The sequence below is a fragment of the Martes martes genome, assembly GCF_963455335.1.
Source record: "Martes martes genome assembly, chromosome: 5".
NCBI classification, from domain to species: domain Eukaryota; kingdom Metazoa; phylum Chordata; class Mammalia; order Carnivora; family Mustelidae; genus Martes; species Martes martes.
The window spans coordinates 73,934,230-73,958,771 of NC_137892.1; the positions used below are offsets into that span (position 1 = coordinate 73,934,230).

General features: G+C 39.6%; 1 protein-coding gene across 1 annotated transcript; it reads left to right on the plus strand.

Annotated features, from left to right (window-relative positions):
- Nucleotides 1–20,532: 20,532 nt before the first annotated feature.
- On the plus strand, nucleotides 20,533–21,801 carry HTR1A (5-hydroxytryptamine receptor 1A; the record flags this gene model as incomplete). The annotated part of the gene is made up of 1 exon (XM_080804635.1): nucleotides 20,533–21,801. One exon carries the CDS (start codon nucleotides 20,533–20,535, stop codon nucleotides 21,799–21,801), a length of 1,269 nt encoding a protein of 422 aa, XP_080660761.1.
- Nucleotides 21,802–24,542: the final 2,741 nt, after the last annotated feature.

Genomic DNA, 24,542 nt, shown 5'->3' on the forward strand with positions numbered 1-24,542 from the left:
AGCCATTCCACCATATTACTCAATTTTATCTTCTTCATAGCATTATCAGCACCTGAAATTCTGTCTATCTATCTAGCTACCGATCTATCTGCCTGTTTATACTTTGTCCATACTAGTTTCAAGATAAAGTCCTTGAATGCATACTTGTATGCCGTGTTCATCACTATGTACCATAAGCCTATGGAAAAAACAGTAAGTACTCAATAAACGTAGCAGACTGATGGGAAAACTGAATGACTGGGCCAGGGTAGTCTATCGCTCCTGACAAGGCTTCCCCTAGCGTGGCTGGGGAGCATGCTTCATGGAATGAATTAAGACAGGGACTCTGGCTTTCTATCCTTACAGTCTTAGTGGACGGCATACTGCCTGGCTCAGAGTAAAGAGACAATAAGTGCTTGTTGCATAAATGCATGAAGAGAAGAAGGAAGGAAAGAAGGAAGGTAGAAGAGAGGGAAGGAAGGAAAAGATGACTGAACACAAACTTCAGCTTCTTTGGTCAGTTTCAAGTTCTTTGGAAAGTATTTTCAGTTGGAGTTGGGCAGTCGTTTAGTCGAAACCTGTATACTATAATGTTTGGTGTCTACTAACTGATGCAGTGAGGCCAATATGAGGCATCCGTTACATGGTGTAGGGCAAATCACTTAACTATGAGGACGTTCGGTTTTCTTTTCTGCAAATTGATTAACTTTGGGTTAGAAGAGTTTGCAGTCTCTTACCGTTTTATATCAACTGATAGAAAGTCAAAAAGGAGATGCTGATGAAGTTACCAAACAGATAATTCAGGTACTACTAGTTAGGGTCCTCCAAAGGGCACCAGAGGCCGCTTTTTAAAAACACAATCACTAAGAATAAGCCAGGCAGCTCTGAGGGCATGTTTTCTGGAGGACTGAACTTTCTACCTAGGATCTGTATTGTCTTCTCTCTCTGCCTGCTTAACGCTGGGTAGCACCTTCCCCGTAGGTGGTGACCTTGAATTGAATGAGCAACAGCAGTCACTAACCAAGTAGCAGTGTGTAGCAGGTAGTTTTCTAGGGTAGCACGTTCTAGTTCCTGCTTATGCTCAAGATAAAGAAACAAATAATCAAAAGGCCTTTCCAGGCCTCCATCTGTCTATCTAAAAGCTTGAACAGGCCTAGGCTCTTGGGTAGAGTAAATGAAGCAGTGCATGGGAAGGGCCTAGCACAGTATCAGGCATACAAGAGACAATTGTGCCGGATACCACTTTTATTACATTATGTAAGTTATGAGCTAGAAGCCAAAATATTTAATCTGAAATACTGGCATTGGAGTCCCATTTCTTTCTACTGAAGACAGAGCTGTTGGCTATGAAGTCCAGAGGAAAAGATCCAGAACTGCACATGGTGACAATCATCTTCAAACTGAATGCCTCAGTCTATTAATAAGCCCAGCTGTGTTTCCCAAACAATTTGGAAAAGCTGTAAAATCCCAAAATAAGCCAAAACAAGAGATACTCTGTCTGGAGCCAGATTTCAATTTTAGGTTTCTTATGGAAGAAGACTGATATTATTTCACTTAACATTAAAACTACATCAACACTGTGGTTGGTGACAACCAGATACTAGGGCACAGTTATCTCCTCTGTAAAAGCAGCAGATACTTTGAACATTTCCATTTTTGGAGGATCACTGTCTTGTTTGTTTTTGTTTTGTTTCCTATTAAGAAATGTACCTGGGATAAATGACTTCCATTTACAATAAAAATCATCAAAAGGCATAGCTCATAGTTAAGAATTCTGTTTTCTTATTTTTTGTTTTCAAGGTATAATTGGAAATTAAGAATAAAATTCTTTTAGAAGACAGATATTATTACTATAAAAATGGCTGACCTGCTAATAATGAGCTCTAAACAAATTTTCAAAGTGTGAGTTCTTGGATAATTTAACCAAGAAATTGCCTTTAATATAACATTAACAGGGACACCTGGCTGGCTTAGTTGGTACAACATGTGACTCTTGATCTCCATGTTGGGCATGGAGGCTACTTTAAAAAAAAATAAATAAAAATAAAACATTAACAGCATTTTTTTACTAATTTTAGCTCAAAGAATTCTTTTCTGTCAAATTTTAAGTCATTCAATATCGGCTCAAATAATATGATTCAGTATATATTCTCTATATTTATCTTACATTAAATAAGTTAATATATATATAGCTGTCTTTTAAATTATAAGACAAAAATTCTATTTAATATTTATGCGGATGAATGAACATTTCTTTTTGGTGAATAAACATATTTTGCATAAATGGAAAAGATAAAGAAAGCCCCATATAGAAAAATTTTTGAAAAACTAAGTTTTTTTTAAACTAACGTTTACCAAACACTTATGATATAAGGAGCTCTGCTAAATTCTTCAGTTACATTTTCTTATTTAATCCTGATGTAATCTAATAAGGTGGACGTTTTCCTATCTTCTGCTTCTGGTAACTCCTGAAGATCCTGTATTCTAAACTTTCTCCCACTGCAAAATACCAAGGAATCATAGATAAGTTACAGCTAACAGGCAGAGCTGAGCTCTTGAGAAATTAAGGAAAATGTTGAGTGCCCTCAAAAGGATGGGAACAAATAACAGTATAGTAATCCAGAAAGGAAGTTCCACATACCTGGGAGATATCTGCTGATCCCAGCTACATAAACCCTGAAGTTTTAATGTCTTTTCAGTGAACCAGAACAAATTCTAAGGTATGTAAAAGGTGGGGGGGTGGGTAGGAAGGATGGTTTGGAATGGAGACAGTGATATAAAGCTAGAACCGTCATAGAGTTTCAGTGAAAACAATATGCATTTCTGGCTTGAATCCTACACAGGGATAAAGACACCTCTGTTGACACCTAGTCATAGATGATGCCCTCACACAAGTTAGTAGTATACTGTAGTATGTAACAAAAGGAAAAACAAATCTTCCTAGAAGAACGTCCCTTGAACCAAGATTTTCAGGATTCCCATACACAGAGACTGACCAAATATAAACTCACAAGATAAAATCACCAAACACAATAGCAGCCAAGCTATGATGGGTGAAAATTAGCAGGAAAGAGAATTAGGGACACAGATATGGTAATGATCCAAGACAGAATATGAAATGAGCATGTTTAAAGTGTTAACAGAAATGATATAAACTTGAGCAAGAAAAAAATGTCTATTAAAATAACTTGGTAAGCGTATGGTGAGTGCTGTGAAGTGTGTAAGCCTGACGATTCACAGACCTGTACCCCTGGGGAAAATAATACATTATATGTTAATAAAAATAATTAAAAAATAAAATAAAATAACCTGGTACATTTGAAAAATAAAACCAATCTTCTAGAAGTAAAATAATATAGTTGAAATTGAAAGCTTAAAGAATTGGTTAAATGGCAGATTAAACACACTGAAGAGAGAATTGAAAGTCTGGAAGATAGACATGAAAAAATTAACCAGAATGCAGTACAGGAGGAAAAATAAAATATATGACAAAACAATGAAGAGACAGGGAAGATAAAAAGAAGTTTCTCTTGGTATATTTTGAATCTCAGAAAAAGAAGAGAATGAATAAGGGAAAGGCAATCTTTGTTGAATTAAGGGTGAATGAAAGAATCATAATTTAGCAGAGTTAATGAAAATTATAAAACCTCAGTTTTAAGAAGCAAAATAAATCCCAGGAAAACTAGAGAAAAAAAAAATCCATAGCTACACATACTGAGGCAAACCTGCAGAACACAATAAAAACTAAAAAACCAGGGATCTTAAAAGCCGTCAGAGAGAAAAGGAAGTTTGCTTGTACACAAGTGACAACTGACAACAAATTTCTCATCAATAGCAACAATGCAAAGCAGAGAATAGTCCAGTAATACATTCCAGTTCTGAGAAGCATAAAGCTGTCAACCTATAATTTGTGTACTTAGTTAAATGAGGGTGAAATAAAATCATTTCAGTCAATAAAAAACTAGGAGAGCTTACTGCTAACAGACCTTTACAAAAGAAATTTCTAAAGGATATTTTTAAGGCTGAAGAAAAATAATCCCAGAAGAAATATGTGAGATACAAGGAGGAGGGACAATCAGTCAAGGTAATTGGTAACATATGGACAAACATAAGGAAACACTGTATAGCACAACAGTCACATTTAATTAAGGGAATAACAATCAAAATCATGATGCAGCTAATTACTTCACAACAATACCTCGGATGGGGACTATCTGAATTGAAGTATTTAAAGGTACTTGTATGGTTGGAGAGGTAGTGAAAAACATGAATAATCTTTACAGTTTAAATTGTTTATACATGTTAAAATGTTAAGAGGGATGCCTGGGTGGCTCAGTTGGTTAAGCGGCTGCCTTCGGCTCAGGTCATGATCCCAGCTTCCTGGGATCGAGTCCCACACTGGGCTCCTTATTCCGAGGGGAGCCTGCTTCTCCCTCTGCCTCTGCTTGCCACCCTGCCTGCCTGTACTCTCTGTCCTCTGACAAATAAATAAATAAAATCTTCAAAAGAAATGTTAAGAAAGATCATTGCTAAAACATGGAACTTCTAATACAATGAGGAAAAAACCAATTTTGGAACTCAGCCAGTAGAATGGAAGGGGCAGAAATGGGTATAAGAGAAGCATAGAAGAGACGGGATGAATAATAATTAAAAAAAAAAAACCCACATAAAATTGCGTGGCTGAAATAATTTCTGATATAGGAATAGTCACAGTAAAATTAAGACTAGATCCTTATGCTAAAACACTAATATTTTCAGATTTGGGAAAAAAATAACGATAGTATTTTTACAAGGGACTCACTTAGAACTTGAATTTGCAAAAGATGAAATATATGGAATGAGATATGCCAGGCAAATATTTACAAAAAAAACCCCCAAAAAACAAAAAACAAACTGGTACAGATAAGATAGAACTTAAAGCACGGACACCTGGGTGGTTCAGTTGGTTAAGTCGCTGCCTTGGGCTTAGGTCATGATCCCAGAGTCCTGGGATCGAGTCCCACATTGGGCTCCTTGCTCGGCAGGGAGTCTGCTTCTCTCTCTGTCTCTGCCTGCTTGGGCTCTCTCTCTGACAAGTAAATAAGTAAAATCTTAAAAAAAAAAAAAAAGAACTTAAAGCAACAAACACTATTAAGAATAAAGACAGTAAACCATTTAAGTCATCAGGAAGATATACTAATTCTAGCAAGTATGTACCTATTACTATGTCCTGAAAATATATTCATGAAGCCGTTAACAGAACTATAAGGAGAAGTTGACAAATCATCATTGTGAGAGATTATCCTATCCTATTGTGTATATATATATATATATATATTTTTTTTTTTTGGTAAAAGTTTTATTTTATTTATTTGACAGAGAGAGACACACAGCAAGAGAGGGAACACAAGCAGGAGGAGTGGGAGAGGGAGAAGAAGGCTTCCGGCTGAGTAGAGGGCACTGTGGGGCTCAATCCCAGGACCCCGTGATCATGACCTGAACTGAAGGCAGATGCTTAAAAGACTGAGCCACTCAGGCACGCCTCCTATTTTATATTCTTACTAAGTTTTTTTTTTTTTTTTGGTGCTAGCAACTTCAACATTTATCAGAAGTTGATAGATCAAGCAGACAAAAATTTGTAAGGATATAGAAACTTTGAAAAATATAATTAACAAGCTCGATTGAACAGATGTGAATAGAGCTACATAGCATGTTTAGATGTTTTGTCAATTATACATGCAATACTTAGGATAATTAATTGTATACTAGACAATAAAATCAATTTCAAATTTTAAAAGAATCCGTGTATTTTACTTCAGATTCTCGGACAGTAAAGTTAAGTTACAAACCAGTAATAAAATTACAAACCAGTAATAAAATAAAAATAAAAAATAAAATAAAACCAGTAATAAAATTAAGAATGACTTCATTTAAGTGGCATTTATTTGTTTATTTATTTATTTATTATTTAAATAGGCTCCATGCTCAGCATGTAGCCCAATGTAAGGCCTAAACCATGACCCTTAAATTAAGACCTGAACTGAGATCAAGAGTCAAATGCTTGACCAACCAAGCTACCCAGGTGCCGCATTTATTTATCATTTTAAATTAGGTTTTAATTTCAATTCCAGCATAGCTAACATACAGTGTTATATGTTTCAGGTGTACAATGTAGTGATTCAACACATGTATATATCACCCACTGCTCATCATGACAAGTGCCCTCCTTAGTCCCCATCACCTATGTACCCCATCCCCCCACCTCCCCTCTGGTAACTATCAGTTTGTTCTCTATGGTGAAGAGTCTGTTTCTTGATTCGTCTTTCTGTGTGTCTCATTTTTTCCCTTTGCTTGTTTGTTTAGTTTCTTAAATTCCACATATGAGTGAAATCATGTGGTATTTATCTTTCTGACTGACTTATTTCGCTTAGCATTATACTCTCTAGCTCTATCCACGTTGATGCAAATGGCCAGATTTCATTGTTTGTTATGGCTGTTATGGCTGAGTAATAGTCCATTGTGTATATATAACACATCTTCTTTATCAATTCATCAGCTGAGGGACACTTGAGCTGCTTCTGTATCTCGACCCTTGTAAATAATGCTACTATAAACATTGGGATGCATGTATCCTTTTGAATTAGTATTCTTGTATCAGTAGTGCAATTTCTGGGTTATAGGGTAGCTCTATTTTTAACTTTCTGAGGAAACTCCATAGTGTTTTCCACAGTGGCTGCACCAGTTTGCATTCCCAACAGTACACAAGGATTCTTTTTTCCTCCACATCCTCACCAATACCTGATGTTTCTTGTGTTGTTGAGTTTAGCCATTCTGACAGGTGTGAGGTGATATTGTGGTTTTTATTTGCAATTCTCTTATAGTCAAGTGATGATGAGCATCTTTTCATGTGTCTGTTGGTCATATGATTGTCTTCTTTGGGAGAGTATCTATCTATTCATGTCTTCTGCACATTTTTAAGTTGCGTTATTTGTTTTTTGGGTGTTGTGTTTTATAAGTTCTTTATAAATTTTTGATACGAAGCCTTTATCAGATATGTCATTTGCAAATATCTTCTCCCATTCTGTAGGTTGCCTTCTGACTTTGTTGATTGCTTCCTTCGATGTGTTTTATTTTGATGTAGTCCCCATAGTTTATTTTTCTTTTATTTCCCTTGCCTCAGGAGACATATCTAGAAAGAAGTTGCTGTGGCAGATGTCAAAGAAGTTACTGCCTGTGTTCTCGTCTAAGATTTTTATGGTTTCTAGCCCACATTTAGTTCTTTCATCTGTTTTGCATTTATTTTTATGTATGGTGTAAGAAAGTAGTCCACTTTGATTCTTTTATAGTAAATGGCCACTTTTCTCAAAACCATTTGTTGAAGAGATTTTCCTGTGGGATATTTTCTGTGCTTGTTGAAGACTAATTGACCATGAAATTGTAGGTTTATTTATGGATTTTCTATTCTGTTCCCTTGATGTATGTGTCTATTTTTGTGCCAATACCATACTATTTTGATTACTACAGCTTTGTAATTAACTTGAAACCCAGAATTGTGATGCCTCCTGCTTTGCTTTTCTTTTTCAAGTTTGCTTTGGCTATGCAGGGTCTTTTATGGTTCTATATAAAACTTAGGACTTTTTTGGTCCTGGGAAAATGCTATTGGTATTTTGATAGGGATTACATTAAATCTGTCGATTGCTTTGGGTAGTATAGGCATTTTAACAATATTTGTTTTTCCAATTCATGAGCATGGAATGTCTTTCCATTTCTTTGTGTGATCTTCAATTTTTGTCATCAGTTTTCAGAGTACAGGTCTTTCATTGGTTTGATTTGGTTTGCTCCTAGGTATCTTATTAGTTTTGGTACAATTGTAAATGAGATTTATTCCTTAACTTCTCTTTCTGCTACTTCATTATTGGTGTATAGAAATGCAACAGATTTCTGTACATTGATTTAGTATCTTGTGACCTTACTGAATTCATTTATCCATTTGGTGGAGTCTTTGGGTTTTCTACGTACAGCATAATGTCATCTGCAAATAGTGAAAGTTTTACTTCCTTGTTACTGATTTAGATTCCTTTTATTTCTTTTTGTTGTTTCATTGCTGTGGGTAGGACTTCCAGTAGTATATTGAATGAAAGTGGTGAGAGTGGACATCATTGTCTTGTTCCTGACCTTAGGGGAAAAGCTCTCAGTTTTTCATTAATGATGATGTTAGCTGTGAGTTTTCCATTGATGGCCTTTATGATGTTGAAGTTTTTAAACCTACTTTGTTGAGGTTTTTATCATGAATGCACGTTGTACTTTGTCAAATGCCTTTCTGCATCTATTGAATGATCATATGGTTCTTATTCTTTCTTTTATGGATGTGATGTGTCACAATGATTGATTTGTAAATATGGAACCACGCCGGAGCCCAGGAATAAGTCCCACCGAATTGTGCTGAATGACTTTTTTTATATGTATTGTTGAATTAGGTTTGCTAGTATTTTTTGAAAATTTTTACTTGTATGTTCATCAGTGGTATTAACCTGTAGTTCTCTTTTTCAGTGGTATGTTTATCCAGTCTTGGTATCAGGGTACTGCGTCCTCTTAGAATGAATTTGGCAGTTTTCTTTTCTTTTCTGTTCTTTGGAATAATTTGAGAAGAATAGGTATTAACTCTTCTTTAAATGTTTGGTAGAATTCTCCTGTGGAGCCATGTGGTCCTGGACTTTGTTTGTTGGGAATTTTTAGATTACTGATTCAATTTTTTGCTAGTTATCAGACTGTTCAAATATATTACTTCTTCCTGTTTCAGTTTTGGTAGTTCACTTGTCTCTGAGAATTAATCCATTTCTTCTAGGTTGTCCAATTCATTGCTAAATTATTTTTCATAACCTCTTATGATTATATTTCTATGGTGTTGGTTATTATTTCTCCTCTCTCATTTGTGATTTCATTTGAGGACTTTTCCTTTTTTTTCTTGATAAGTCTGATCAGAAGTTTATTAATTTTATTGATTTTTTTTTCCAAAAAAACAGCTCCTGGCTTCATTGATCTGTGCTATTGGTTTTTGTAGTTTCTATATCATTATTTCTGCTCTAGTCTGTATTATTTTCTTCCTTCTCCTGGTTTTATGCCTTATTTGTTTTTCTTTTTCTAGCCCCTTTAGGTGTAAAGTTAGGTAATTTATTTGAGATTTTTCTTGCTTCTTGGGGTAGGTTTGTATTGTTATAAACTTTCCTCTTAGAACTGCTTTTGCTGTGTCCCATAGGACACAGTGTTGTTTTTTTTTTTAAGATTTTATTTATTTATTTGACATACAGAGATCACAAGTAGGTGGAGAGGCAGGCAGAGAGAGAGAGGAGGAAGCAGGCTCCCTGCTGAGCAGAGAGCCTGATGTAGGAATCGATCCCAGGACCCTGGGATCGTGACCTGAGCCGAAGGCAGAGGCTTTAACCCACTGAGCCACCCAGGCGCCCCAGGACACAGTGTTTTTATTTTTATTTGTTTTATGTACTTTTTTGTTTCTTCTTTATTTCCTGGTTGACCCACTCATTGTTTAGTAGCATATAATTTACCCTCCATGTATTTGTGGTCTTTCCAGATTTTTTCTTACAGTTGAGTTCTAGTTTCATAGTGTTCTGGTTCAGAAAATATGCATGGTATGGGTCTGATCTTCTTCTTGAAAATAGTGACTCTATGAACAAGAGGTCCTGGAGCGCCCTACAGAATCTGATCCTTCAGGAGAGTACACTGTGTGTGCTGCTTATGTCCTGCTGTTGTGTCTGAAGTCACTTTTCCTTTCAGTGTCATCTGTACTGACTCTCTGTCTCTTGTGGGCTGTTGTTGCTCTCTATGATGTTAGTAGGTCCCAGGCAACCCAGCTCTGAGGGGGCATGCCTGATGGGAAATTTGTGCATGGGGAGGCCCAGGAGTGCTAGCAAAATTTGTGTTGGGCCACTAGTCCTCTGCTGAGTCCCCTGAAGTTCTGTGGCAACCGGGGGCCGTGTGCTGGGGTGGCTGAGAGAACAAGGCTGGACATGGTATGCCATGATGGCCGACCTGGCTGGGCACAGAATGCAACAGTGGCTGGGAGCTATGCTTCAGCTGGGCAGGGCACATGATGGCAGCTGTTAGCTGGGTGGGATATCAGAGCAGCTTTAACAAAATTTGCCTTGAGCCCTAGATCATGGCTTTAAGTGTCTGCAGCTCTGCCTCCTGCAGGTGGCTCTGTGTTCATGCTGGGGAGGCAGGGGGAAAATGGTGCTCAGCTCCCTCGTTTTCAAAGAAGTCCCCTAACATGCTTCCAAATCATATCTGTTTCCCTTTTGCCCTAGGCTTTGCATAAAATGCCATTTTTTATGTTGCTTCTCTGAGCCGGATGCTGTCTTTTCAAGGGCAGTGTCCCTGGCTCAGGAAGTGGTGAATCAGCTGAATTTAAAGCTCCAGTCTTTAAGTCCCACTGGTTTTAGAAACTCACAGAATCCAGCCCCTTTGGGTTTAAAAGCCAAACAGTTATGGGGATTAGTCTTCCCTGTGTGAGCTCCCTGGTGTAAGGGCCTTTTCCCCTGCCCTCTCACCAGGCACCTCCCTCTCTCTTGTGGGCAGCCTCCTTCTGTCTTTCTGACCTTCTTAACTGTTCAGATGCAGCTTTTCCTCTATATTTAGTTGTGGAATTTGTTCTGCCAGTCTTTAGATTACTGTCTGGTTTATTGACTTGGATGTGGATGACATCTAGTTTAAAATGTGGGATGGGGTGAGCTCGGGGTTCTCCTATTCTGTCATCTTCCTAAGCTCCTCCCATTTAATTGACATTTAAAAGAATGCTTTAAAACTACCCAATTTAGAAATAATAATGGAAAACAGAAAATAGCTAGACTCAAATAATGATAATAGCGTATGTCAAAATTTGTTAGATGTAGCTGAAATGTAACTTCTAAGGAAATATATATTTCTAAATTCCTATGCTAAAAAACATATCATATTTAATGAGCTAATTACAAAACTTATCAGTTAGAAAAAGAAACAATATTTCCTAAGAAGAAGACAAAACATAATAAAGATAAAAGCAGAAATGAAGCAAATAAAACACAGTCAATGCAGATGATCAACAACAATAAAGGTTGCATCTTTCACAAAACCAGTAAAATAGAATAAATAACATTTGTTGAGATTGATCAAGAATAAATTGGAAAAGTCACACAAATAATATTAAGGTGAAAAATAGGATATTTATGGCAGATAGGGAGAAGTTCATTGATTTAAACAACTTTGTAAAAATAAAAACTCTGTGTGTGTGTGTGTGTGTGTGTGATGAGAACTCAGGATTTACTCTCTTAACTTTCCAACATATCACATAGCAGTGTTAATAATCATAGTGTTGTACATTACATTTCTACCACTTATTTATTTTATAACTGGGAATTTGTACATTTCATTTTACTTTAGATTTTATTTAAGTCTAAGTTAGTTAACATATTGTGTATTATTAGTTTTAGGGGTAGAACTTAGTGATTCATCAGTTGCCTATAACACCCAGTGCTCATCACATCAGGTGCCCTCCTTAATGCCCATCACCCAATTACTGCATCTTCCCAGCCAGCTCCCCTCCAGCAACTCTCAGTTTGCTTCCTATAGTTAAGAGTCTCTTATGGTTTGCCTCCTTCTTTGTTTTTATCTTATTTTATTTTTCCTTCCCTTCCCCTATTTTCACTGTTTTGTTTCTTAAATTCCACATATGAATGAAATCATACAGTATTCTTCTTTCACTGACTGACTGACTTATTTCACTTAGCATAATACCCTCTAGTTCCAATCACATCATTGAAAATGGCAAGATTTGATTTTTTTTGAAGATTTTATTTATTTATTTGACAGAGAGAGATCACAAGTAGGCAGAGAGGCAGGCAGAGAGAGGTGGGGGAAGCAGGCTCCCTGTTGAGCTGAGAGCCAGATGTAGGACTCGATCCCAGGACCCTGAGATCATGACCTGAGCTGAAGGCAGAGGCTTAACCCACTGAGCCACCCAGGTGCCTAAAATTTCATTATTTTTGATGGCTGAATAATATTCCATTTTATAAACATTTTAAAAGAAAACTATAACTAAACATTGATTCTAGAAGTACTAGAAAACCTCCATTATCTTGTAGTCCTGAAGTGATTGCATCAGGAGTTACACATAATCACAAAGAAAAATCAGGCCCAAATATTTTTATAGACAAGTTTTACCAAACAGTTTTTATCAGATAATAGAATTCTTATAAAAACTATTTCAAAAAGCACAAAGTGAGCGAATACTCCATACTTTATTTTTATGAGGTTGGTATGGCATTTGATATTAATGTCAGAGTAGGACAGTACAAGAAGGAAAACTTGAAGACAAATATCACTTGTGGATTTAGATATAAAACCTAAAACAAAATATTAGTGACATAAGTCTAGGAATAAAACTGAAAATAGAACTATTCAGGATGATGGTATAGCTTTCAGAAACATACCATGTGGTGTAGCATTAGAAATATTGTTCCCAGTATCATGAATGAGCTGAGCATGCTCACTATTACTGCATTTCTGAAATATTAAATTGAAGTTCTTGAAAGCTCATTAGGAAACAAAAACCTAAGTGCAAAATGTTTAAACAGAAAGATACATTGTAATGTTTATAGTTTATTTAGTTGTGAACATAGAAACATAAACTATCTACAGATAGTTTAAAATTAGGTACACTAAAGGTAAGCCAATTTAAAAAGTTAACCACATTCTATATACCTGCAACAATTGAAAATACATTTTTTAAAATATACCATTCACATTAGCTACCACCTATACAAACACAACTACAAAAACAACAAAATAAGGTACCTGGGGGGGAGAATCTGACTAAGGCTGTTCATGCAATTAATTGAGAAAATTAAAATTTTACTGAATGCAAAAAAGAGCCAAATAAATGGATAACAAGATTAACATATAAGATTCAACATCATAAAGATGTTTGTTCTTTCCAAATTATCAAAATTCCTAGAAAATTCCACAATAATTTTGTGTAGACATAATGGGGGTGGGACAGAAAAGTTGATTCAAAGTTAATATGTAACAATAAAGAGACATTTCTAGCCAAGAAACTTTTAAGGAGGAATAAAGAGCAGATATTACAAGATATTAAATTTATTTAAAAATTTAAGATACTGTATTTTTTAGAATAGAGATTGACAGGCTAATTGAAGAGAACAGAGAGCCCAGCACACTCATCTGTATGTGAAAGCATGATGTATGATGGAGGAGACTCTATAAGATGGAGAAAGAAAGGATTGACCATTGAATAAATGGTATTAAGTAACTGAACTCTTACTGTAAAAATTGAAGCAGATTCCTGCCTCATGTGATATACCCAAAAGCCAGATCAAGGTGAATTAATGAATTAAATATGAAACTAGAAAAAATGGTTGATGCTTATCTTTATGACCTCAAGGTAGAAAAAGATTTGTTGTTGTTGTTGTTGTTGTTGTTTTTAAAGATTTATTTATTTATTTATTTATTTGACAGACAGAGATCACAAGCAGGCAGAGAGGCAGGCAGAGCGAGAAGGGGGAAGCAGGCTCCCCACCAAGCAGAGAGCCTGATGCGGGGCTCGATCGCAGGACCCTGGGATCACTACCTGAGCCAAAGGCAGAGGCTTTAACCCACTGAGCCACACAGGTGCCCCGAGAGTTTTTTTTTTAAGCAAAACACGAAATGCACAGAACAAAACCAGAAATACTCATTTAAATTGAATTGAAACATGTAAATTCATGTAAAATGTAAAATCATAAGACACTTTTAAAAAGTGAAAATCTGGATGCTCAGATCCTTGCTACCCTAAGTATAGTCTGTGAATCAGCAAGATCGATGTCACCCAGGAGCTTGGTAGAAACGCAGTCTCGGGCCCCACCCCAGACCTATGGTGTCATAATCTGCATTTAAGCAAGGTCCCGGTATGATTTGTTTGAAAAGTGTTAATCTAGTTTACTCTAAGATTAAAAAAAAAAAAAAGATGTCCATGAACGCTCATTGAAGTACTGTTTATAAAAGCAAATGTTTGGAGAGGGTTTAAAGACTCACTAGACAGAGAATGGATAAATAATTTGTGACATTATTCATACAATTTAAATCTACACAATGATGAAAATAAATGAACTAGAGGTGCTTGTATCAATGCAGATTAACTTCACAAAGAAAATGTTGAGCAAAGAAAAAGCTGCAAAAGAATGTATAGAGAATGATACCATTTCTGTACTGCTTAGTGACACACAGATGATATGCAACTGTGAAGTCATTCATGAGAGTAACAATTCAAGAGCAAATAGGGGCTTCAATGGAATCACACTATTTTTGTTCTTAAGTATTATAATATTTAATTATTAATGTGTACATATATTAAGTATTTACTATAGTAATCTTTACACTATATTTTTAATATAAGTATTTACTTATATAAGCATTTACTGTAGTAACCTTTACACTTTATTATTCTTTATATTTTTGGTATATCTTATTTAATGTGTAATAAAATGAAAAAAACTAAGAAAAAACTTAAGTCTAATAAATGGCAGAGTACTCATTTGAATCTAAAACTGTGGCCCTGAGGCACTATTATCAACTAACATACTATTGCTTCAATAGAGCAGTGTTGTTTTTAAACAAGATTGAAATAATACATTGAATACTGTCTTTAGTTTTATAACAAAAATGTTACTTGCCAAAGCTAATAAAAATGTAGGCATTGCCCTCCAACTATTGTTAGATTAATACAGTAATTAAATTTTGTTTCCATTTTGTTTGTTTCCATCATTAGATGGAATTTAATTACCAACTATCCTTAGAATAACAGGGAAATATTGAGCTAAAACTCCAAACATTTTTCTCATCTCAACTATGCTCTTATTCTTTCAGAGGTGAGCTCTGAAAATATTGTCAGAAAGAAAGCATAGAAGGATTGAGCTCAGGAAAGTACATTTACTAACATCTGCCACTATAATTTCTTAATTACTTATAACAAAAGTACTGACTTTTTTTTAATCATACTTTTATACCTTATACTGGGGCTATGAATTTCAATTATCTATTTTATGCTTTTGAACAAATGGCTAAGCTCCAGAAAAAGGGCAGATTTCAATTCAAAAGTGATCACTGAACTTCTGTTGACATTTTTTTTTTTGATCTTTCAGTAACTTCTGATTTCAGTCAGCAAGTTCTAGAATGCAGAGCTTACATCTTTATTCACTTATCTTGTACTCAGAATTTCCTAAAGAACTGCAAGCTTCCCAAACACTTTAAGGAATAGGAAGAATGTCACATTCATGGGCAAACTGTTTTCACAACAAATTCTGACCTGAGAGGGTGATTTTTTTTCCAAGATCTTGCTCTTTCACTAAGCCTACCTAAATCTCCTTCTCTGCATTGCTGAGCAATTGTCAGTAGAGAGAGCATTAATATTTTCACTTTGCATTGCTGTTACTACTGTTACTGTTTCACCTTTCTTGGGTATTTATGAAGGTCATTTAATCTTTGCAAGTTTATTATCACATTCATTTTACTACTCAGGAAACAAGAGGGTTAATCAACTTGCCCAAGGTCGTGCACCTAGTGAATATATGTTACATTGTGTTCGTTCTCCTCTCCATATGCTGTGGTTTTAGCGTGTGTGTTAAATGACCCAAGCCAGTCTGAAATGGTTCTCAGGAGCAGAGACGGAGGCTCCACTGTTTGTGCTTTGGTACTGAAAACCGTGCGCAGCTCTGGGCCTCTAAGAAGTGCCTGACACGTACAAAGAGCAGTGAAAGAACAATGCCATCAGAGGAAGGGGCATGGTGAGGATTTGCACACCAAAAAAAGTGTGCTCAGGGGACGCCTGGGTGGCTCAGTCGTTTACCTAGTTAACCAGTTAACGATCTGCCTTCGGCTCAATTCATGATCCCGGGGTCCTGGGATTGAGTCCCACATGGGGTTCCCTGCTCAGCAGGGAGCCTACTTCTCCCTCTGCCTCTCGCCCTCCTCCCCACTTATGCGCGCTCTCTCTCTCTCTGACAAATAAATAAATACAATCTTTAAAAAAAAAGGGTGCTCAGTTTTTTTTTTTTCTTAAAGATTTATTTATTTATTTGACAGACAGAGATCACAAGTAGGCAGAGAGGCAGGCAGAGAAAGAGGAGGAAGCAGGCTCCCTGCTAAGCAGAGAGCCCGATGCGGGGCTTGATCCCAGGACTCTGGGATCGTAACCTGAGCCGAAGGCAGAGGCCTTAACCCACTGAGCCACCCAGGTGCCCCAAGGGTGCTCAGTTTTACAGGAGAATTTTTTCTCTTGCATTTCAGTTGTATTTTTTTATAGATGACCAGTTAATTCTCACTGATAATCAGAGGACTACATTATTTAAGCAAACACCTCTCTTGGAAGTTTATTTTGTTTTTCTAGTGAATTCTAGTAAAGATCCACAGTTCTGGAAGAACTACAATTGCCCTATTGCTTTACTATTTGATGACTGGGGAAAATTAAATTTAGAATGGTATTTTTACCTTAAAAAAAAAGATCTCTCCTAGTTTCCATTTGAAAAAAAATAAAAACTTTTTTTTTCAAAGATTTTATTCATTTATTTGACAGAGAGAGATCACAAGCAGGCAGAAAGGCAGGCAGAGAGAGAGGGGAAGCAGGCTCCCCGCTGAGCAGAGAGCACAGCGTGATGTCGGGCTTGATCCCAGGACCCTGAGACCATGGCCTGAGCCGAAGGCAGAGGCTTAACCCACTGAGCCACCCAGGAGCCCCTGAAAACTTTTTTTAATAGGAGCTTTTAAAAATCACTTTTTTAATCTCCTAAGTACATTTTCAACTCTTGACTATATATTTCCTCATTAGCAGAAAAATTAGCCATGATTTAGGAATTATGGACAAACATGTCAATTACTGAGAAGCCCCAACCGTTGCTGAGCCTTTAGTTAATGACAGCCCATTCAGACTTTACAGCAAAGATCTTTTTTTAGTATATTATCTGCTTAATATCTTTTTATCTTATATTCCGGGTCAAAGAACTACATTGAAATGCAGGGCTTGTATCAAATTTCCTGTGAGAATGTTAAAAATCTTTATCTCTCATAAACTATTTTAGAGAAATTTCACATGATGGATGGCGTATCATACTCCAGATCCATAACTGACAAGTTGCATCTAGTAAATTCAAACAAGAAATAAAAGCAGAATGACGGCAAGTTTTGTTTTCAAGCAATGTCATCAATAACATCTGCTTTAAGGCTAACTTTTCTTCAGGCTAATTTCAGAGGCCTTGTAGAACAAGAGCCTAACTACCCAGATCTTCGGGCTGCACCATTTTCTTCTTGTGTATCTGGGATTCTGTGTCTCTGAGGGTTGAGTTTAGAAGAATGGCAAAGTGTGAACATAAAGAAATGCAATATCGTTGTGCTTTTAGTATCTGTCATGGTAGTATTAGTTCAACAAAGGTTATATAACTAACTATTGGTCACTTGATGGTTATGGCACCAGAATCAGTGCTGTATATCCTTTTCATATTTCTGTTTTCTTGTTAGTGTTCATAAGAGTGCCTAAACATCTTGTTATAAATTTTGAGAAATGAAATGTTTGAAATATTATGTACATTCTTCCCATAGAAGACATGAAGTACTTGAGATTGTTTTTCAACTTATAATAAAAATGCTGCATTGTAGAATATTATAGCAGAATAGCAAATGCCAGACCTCATGAATGTAATTAATTCCAGATTCAAATAAGTTTAGCTTTCCTGAAAGGAAAAAATAAATTTGTCAGTTATTAAACCATATGGGATCCAATAGATGAATACATATTGCTGACAGACATATTTACTGACATATATTTATATGCATGAAGTTAGACAGGATTCCTATTCAAGGATGTCTTTGATATGTATATATTTATTCTCAAAATTTAAATTTCTCTTTACTTTTATGTTATCAACTCTGTTTCCAAAATTTCATCTTTGGAGAATCCAGATTTTAATTATTTTCCTACTATAATTTCTGGACCCACAACTGTACTTTAATACAGCTATTTAGTTCCGTTTTTGTGAGGATATTTTGAAAGGGGAATCACTACCTTCACAAATCTTAAAAAGACATCTTCAGAGTCTGTAGCCAGTATTGCCGTGTATACTTATCTCTTTCTTTTCAATGCCATGAATCATTATAAATGTCAGGTTCATTATTGTGGCATGCTGAAATGATTGAGTGGGAACTGTGCCCAGCACTGCATTGTAAAACAATCCATCCCCAAACGCACTGCCCTGTACTGTATGCATCAGCCCAATTAGATTTTCTCTGACACGTTGGTGATTGCTCTTTTGTTTGGTCTTGGAGAATTCAAAGCCATAAAATTCAGCTCATATTTGAACACAGTATCAAGATTTTTGCTACCCGAGGTGAATCTGTGCCTGTTAACTAGAGTCATGCCTAATCATATCTGGTTGTAGGGTTGCATTCTGCACTTTTCCTTCACTTCAGTCATGTAATCAGCATCTATGAGTGAACTTTGTTGTGTTACATGTTTTTTTTTAGTATATTGGGAGTCCCACTCTTTACCTATGTTCAAATGGGATTAAATGTGCCTTTCTTGGTAAAAGAAACAGCTTAGAGCCAACCCATAGTAGTCTACTTATTTTCTATGTTGTCATGCCCATTTGCAAAATCCAGTACTGTTTTCCCCCCATTAGTGAATGTGTGCAAATGTGCGAGTTCTGAAGAGCAGCCTTTGTCAGTACAAAACCAACACAGGTGAAGATGTTTGCCTAGGTCTATTAATACCTCATTCCCAGATATAACTTCTGAATGGCCATTCTGCAGGCTTGCAAAAAGAGCTAGAGAATAGAATAGGCTCGATATACGAGATTAAGAGGAAAAGAGGTCAAAAAAAGAAATTTTTGAGTGAATCAGAAGAAGAAATACAAAGTTCAATGTTACTTTTCTTTTAATAACTATTTTTCTTCCAGGAAGCTATGGGATTGCCTCTGTACCTGCTTAATTTCTGCAAGCCAAGGGTTTCTAGGTGGCTCTCCAAAGCATTTGCCGGAAGGTGGCGATATAAGCCCTTATTGCCTAGAGCTGTCCCAAGTGCTGAAGCTGATATCGGCGCTTAAGAGAAACTGCGGGCCAGAGACCAGGGATTCCACCACGTTCCCTTAGAGGTTTGCAGGCTCAGGTGAAGGAGAAGCAAAGGCCATACAAAATGCCCAACCTTATTTACAGAATACAGGCAAAAGATTCCCTTCCCTACATTTACTCGCCACAAAGCTATGAAACGTGGCAATATTTATTGATATTAAAAAGGTGATGGTAATGGAAAGGCATGTGTATATGTATGTGTGTAGAATACATGCGGAATTGAGCTTTTTTTCTCTACTCTGAGACGCAGCTATTTACTGTCCATTGACACGTCCTTTATAATTCCTTTCCACCCTAATTCCCCAAGGTTAAAAAAAAATAGTAAAGCCACAAGCAACATCCTCCCCAAGGGAGTCAGGCTGGACTGTCAGATAATGAAATTGCTGGCTTCTTTAAAAAGCTAAGAACCACTTTGTCTTCTTTCCATCAATTAACAATGATTTACAGACGAACCTAGGACTTTCTACCTCCCCGTTCAGACTCCACGTGTCTCCATTTCTCATTTTCTATTGCCACTCTGTTGCTGCTAACTCTACTTAATAATTTGATAGAAATATGAAGCAACCGATAGTTAGGATTTTTTTCCCCTCCCGAGTTTGGCTGGGTGAGAGGCGGAGTTATACGTTGTAATATTGGTCTGACCGGCGGCAGATACGGTGGAAGCGAATTCTGAATCTCTGCCGACCAAAAGGGGCTAGAACGAAAAGACTCTGATCTAGTGGGAGAGGAGGGCGGGGACCCAGAGGAAAGAGACACTCAGGGTTGGGAAGTGTTAGGAGGGGAGGGTTAGCGTGGGAGGGAGGGACACTCTCAGAGCTGTCGGAGCGACGCAAGGAAGGATAAAGAAAGGGGAGTGAGAAGAAAGAGGGAGACTGAAAGAGAAGGGAGAGGGAGGGGGGGGGAGAAGGCTTTCTAGAGAGGAGACAGGAGGAGAGAGTGGGAAAGGGATAGGGAGAGAAGCAGGAAGAGGAGAGTCAGAGTGACCTTAGAGGATGAGGCTTCTCTATTCCAGATACTTCTAAGATTGAAGACTGTTGGCTAGTGGGGAGACTCCGACTCCGGCTCCGGCAGCCAGTTGGGCAGCGGCAAAGTAAAATGGACAGTGAGAAACAGATGTTCCAGCCACCTCTCCAACGCCCAGAGGTCCCGAAGCTGTTCTCTGGCGAACTCCTTTCCCAGCTGGAGTCTCTGAGCCTGCTGGACCAAGGGAGCCCAGGGAGCGCCTGGACGCTGCTCCTCGGAGATGCCCTCGCCTGAGCAGTAAGAACTTCCTGCTTGAGTCCCTGCATTCCCTCCACCTGAAACTCCCCAGGAGAGAGGGGTGGAAGACCCCAGGGGGAGGGGCGGGGGGGGTCCTAACGCAGCACTTTCTCCCCTCCCCCTTCCCCCCCCCCCCCCGCCGGGCGCGCAGGCATGGATGTGCTCAACCCGGGACAGGGCAACAACACCACCTTGTCCGAGGGTCCCTTCGGGACACGCAGCAACGCTACTGGCATCTCCGACGTGACCTTCAGCTACCAAGTGATCACCTCACTGCTGCTGGGCACGCTCATTTTCTGCGCGGTGCTGGGCAATGCGTGCGTGGTGGCCGCCATCGCCCTGGAGCGCTCCCTGCAGAATGTGGCCAACTATCTCATCGGCTCTCTGGCTGTCACCGACCTCATGGTGTCCGTGCTGGTGCTGCCCATGGCTGCGCTCTACCAGGTGCTCAACAAATGGACGCTGGGGCAGGTCACCTGTGACCTATTCATCGCCCTCGACGTGCTGTGTTGCACCTCGTCCATCCTGCACCTGTGCGCCATTGCACTGGACAGGTACTGGGCCATCACGGACCCCATTGACTACGTGAACAAGAGGACGCCCCGGCGCGCCGCTGCGCTCATCTCGCTCACTTGGCTCATTGGCTTCCTTATCTCCATCCCGCCCATGCTGGGTTGGCGCACCCCCGAAGACCGCTCCGACCCCGACGCGTGCACGATTAGCAAGGACCACGGCTACACTATCTACTCCACCTTTGGCGCTTTCTACATCCCGCTGCTGCTCATGCTGGTTCTCTACGGGCGCATTTTCCGAGCTGCGCGCTTCCGCATCCGCAAAACAGTCAAGAAGGTGGAGAAGAAGGGAGCGGACACCCGCTTTGGGGTGTCGCCGGCCCCGCAGCCCAAGAAGAGCGTAAACGGCGAGCCGGGGAGCAGAGAATGGAGGCAGGGTGTGGAGAACAAGGCAGGGGGGGCTCTGTGCACCAATGGCGCGGTGAGGCAGGGTGAGGACGGCGCCGCCCTGGAGGTGATTGAAGTGCACAGGGTGGGCAACTCCAAAGAGCACCTGCCGCTGCCCAGCGAGGCGGGTGCTATCCCTTGCACCCCCGCCTCCTTCGAGAAGAAGAATGAGCGCAACGCCGAGGCCAAGCGCAAGATGGCCCTGGCCCGGGAGAGGAAAACGGTGAAGACGTTGGGCATCATCATGGGCACATTCATCCTCTGCTGGCTGCCCTTCTTCATCGTGGCCCTGGTCCTGCCCTTCTGTGAGAGCAGCTGCCACATGCCCACCCTGCTGGGAGCCATAATCAACTGGCTGGGCTACTCCAACTCTCTGCTCAACCCTGTCATTTACGCCTACTTCAACAAAGACTTCCAAAACGCGTTTAAGAAGATCATCAAGTGCAAGTTCTGCCGCCGATGATGGTGGAGCAGTCGGCGAGTAGGCCCGCCCCATCCTCTCTGCCTCCTCCAGTCCTCTGGAATCAACAATTCTGATAGCTCGCTAATTTCCTCTTTCTCCGCTGCTCGGGGTCCCCGCTTCCAGACCTCGTCCCTCCTCCCCTGTCGCCCAATACCCTGCTCGGAGGGATTGTCCTTTGCGCAAAGAGCCCCAGAGAAAGGTCTGGAGGGGGTGGGAAACTCCCCGCTCTGTGATAAGCGACCGTGGCTCAGCCTTTGGCCTCAGAATCAGTTCTGAACTCTGCACTTGCCTCCTCCCTCTTCCGCACCCCAAATCTTCACGGCGGAAGTTTAAGCCTCGGCCATTCAAGGCAAAAAATCTACACAGAAAAATAAACAGTACACGCAGCCGCCGCGCCCACTAACCGCTCCCACATGATCACCCCACAGCTAGAACTTGGATTTAAGTTTCAGGAGTTTGCTTCATTCCCGATTTCCAAACCTGCCCCGTCGTCCTACCCTAGAAACTCACTCCCCCCCCCCCCCCCCGTTTCATGCCTAGGTTTGCTAGTCGGGAAAGCTGGAGGGTCTGTTTTTTCCCAGTGACTGTGGTGTCCCTGGGAATCCCCGCCCCCACCCCCCCACCCCGTGTAGACTTGCAGAGTATCTCTTCCGCGCGCTGCCCCTGCTCTGTCTTCCTGGACTCCAAACAAGTGGCCAGAAGCTGTCTCTTAGAGTGCACTTGTAAGTACAAGCAAGGCTGGGCCAGTGGGGGAGAGCGAGGAGGGAGTGCGGAACGATTTTTATCGTGCTTGCCTTGGCGTCAGCACTCACCAAAGAAACTGACAATCAGTGGAAAGGGAAAACGGACTTCGGTTTGTATAGGCTCACCGCGCGTCTGCACGTTCTGGCGCCGAGACTTACCTACCGCGGGCTGGTGCGGACCGACAAGGTGTACGTGCTGAGGCCTCCCGGCCACCTACCAGCCCCGCGCCTCCGCAGCCAGCGGCTGTCTGGCGTGCGCTCCCGGGCGCGCAAGAAAGTCTACCGAACTAGAGCCATTCCTCCGCTTACGCCGAGGGACGCGCAGAAGGGCGGATAAACCACGGGGGTTGCCGAAGCCGCAGCTAGCTCCGGCGGGACTAGCGGGACCCGGGAAGCCAAAGAGGGTGGTGTTGGGCGTTTAAGAGGGAGGAGACGTCAGTGCGCGCGACCCGGCTGCAGGTGGCGCTCCTCGTGGAACCCGAAAGGGCAGTTTCATCCAAGGGATGCAGACTTTCCTCCTAGTTACCCCTGTCCTTTCGGATAGAATAGTTCTGTTAAGCGTGTCCTAACATTACACGGGACTTGTTCTGTAGGAAGTCCAGCACACATAGTTACCAGGACTTTGCTTTCCAAATAGGAATTCCAGGCTTCCAATGAGATGGGTCCTGATAGGCTTTGTATCCTCTGTGACCTCGCAGGGAGTTACTTTAATTAAGAAGGCCCCAAAGACTAGTTAGGGGTGTTCTCGCTGAGGAGTCCCTGAGACTCTTGTAAGGGGTTATTATGTTTGCTCCTTGGCCTGATGTGAGCCACAGGTCTAAGACAAACCAGTTTCTTGCCGTTTGAATACATGGAGCACTCCAAGCTCTCTCCCCCACGAAAGTTACTCTTTCAACCTTGCCACTTCTGCTGAGAAACCAGTTAGAATCTTTACTGCCCCCAGAAGGGAAGTTATTTTGGTGCTCCTTTTGAATGTAAATTCCATCCACAGGACTGGAATCAAGAGGTTTGTAAGTTAGATGTAGCCTCTAATTTTTGATGACTAATGGTTGTGTTTTCCAGTAATCGCACAAAGTTACTGATTTTTCTCTTCTCCCCTTTCAACTGGACATTTTGAATGATTGCGTCGCTGTTTTGAGAACAGTGTTGCAAAAGTTGCCAATGGAATGCTCACTTGTGTTTAGGATTAAAAAGGGGAAAAGACAGCACTATCACTGAAGCCATTTTCTTGTTTGTCAACAGAACAAAGCCTCCATTTGGTATCTTTTTCTCTAACTGGAACTAAGAATAAGCATCATATCCAGTTAAGAGATAGTAGAACTCTGGACAGTCAGTGGCTGGTTTGTTCATGCATATGTAATGCTGAATAAACGGCTAAGGTAGACTTCTTCAGTCCAAAAATTGTTTGAAAATTCAATTTCTTTCTTTCTTTCTCTTTCTTTCTTTCTTTTTTTTTTTTTTCCTCACAATAATTTCAGTACACCTGTATGGAAAAAATGCACTTTTCTGTGTGTCTTCCTTAATTTTAGAACAAATTATATATATAAAATAATTCTAGCTCAAAATTTGTTTATCCAAATTATGCCTTGGCCAGCAAGTGTTACATTCAAAGTCTTGAGTCTTCCATTTATTTGTGTCTCTTACAGAACTGTATGGGAATGGCTTTTGGACATTTATTCTTCCTACTTCGGAGGAATTACATGAAAATGAGGAAGGAGCATCCAATTGGGGTATAATTGCCAAGGCAATAGAGAAATTTGGGGAATAAGTGCATAGCAGTCAGCAGCCCCTGATGCTTTTTATTTCTTTTAGTCTTTGTATTAAGACAAAGTATATATATGCATCAAAATTGGCCTTCACTTTTCTCTGTGACAATAAAGGACTTCATTAATGGTAATGCTACAATAAACTGATATCAGTAACACATGCATCTTTATTTTAATCGAAATTACTGTCTACTTGTCTTTATTTGTATTATTTAAAATTAAAGTTAAAAAA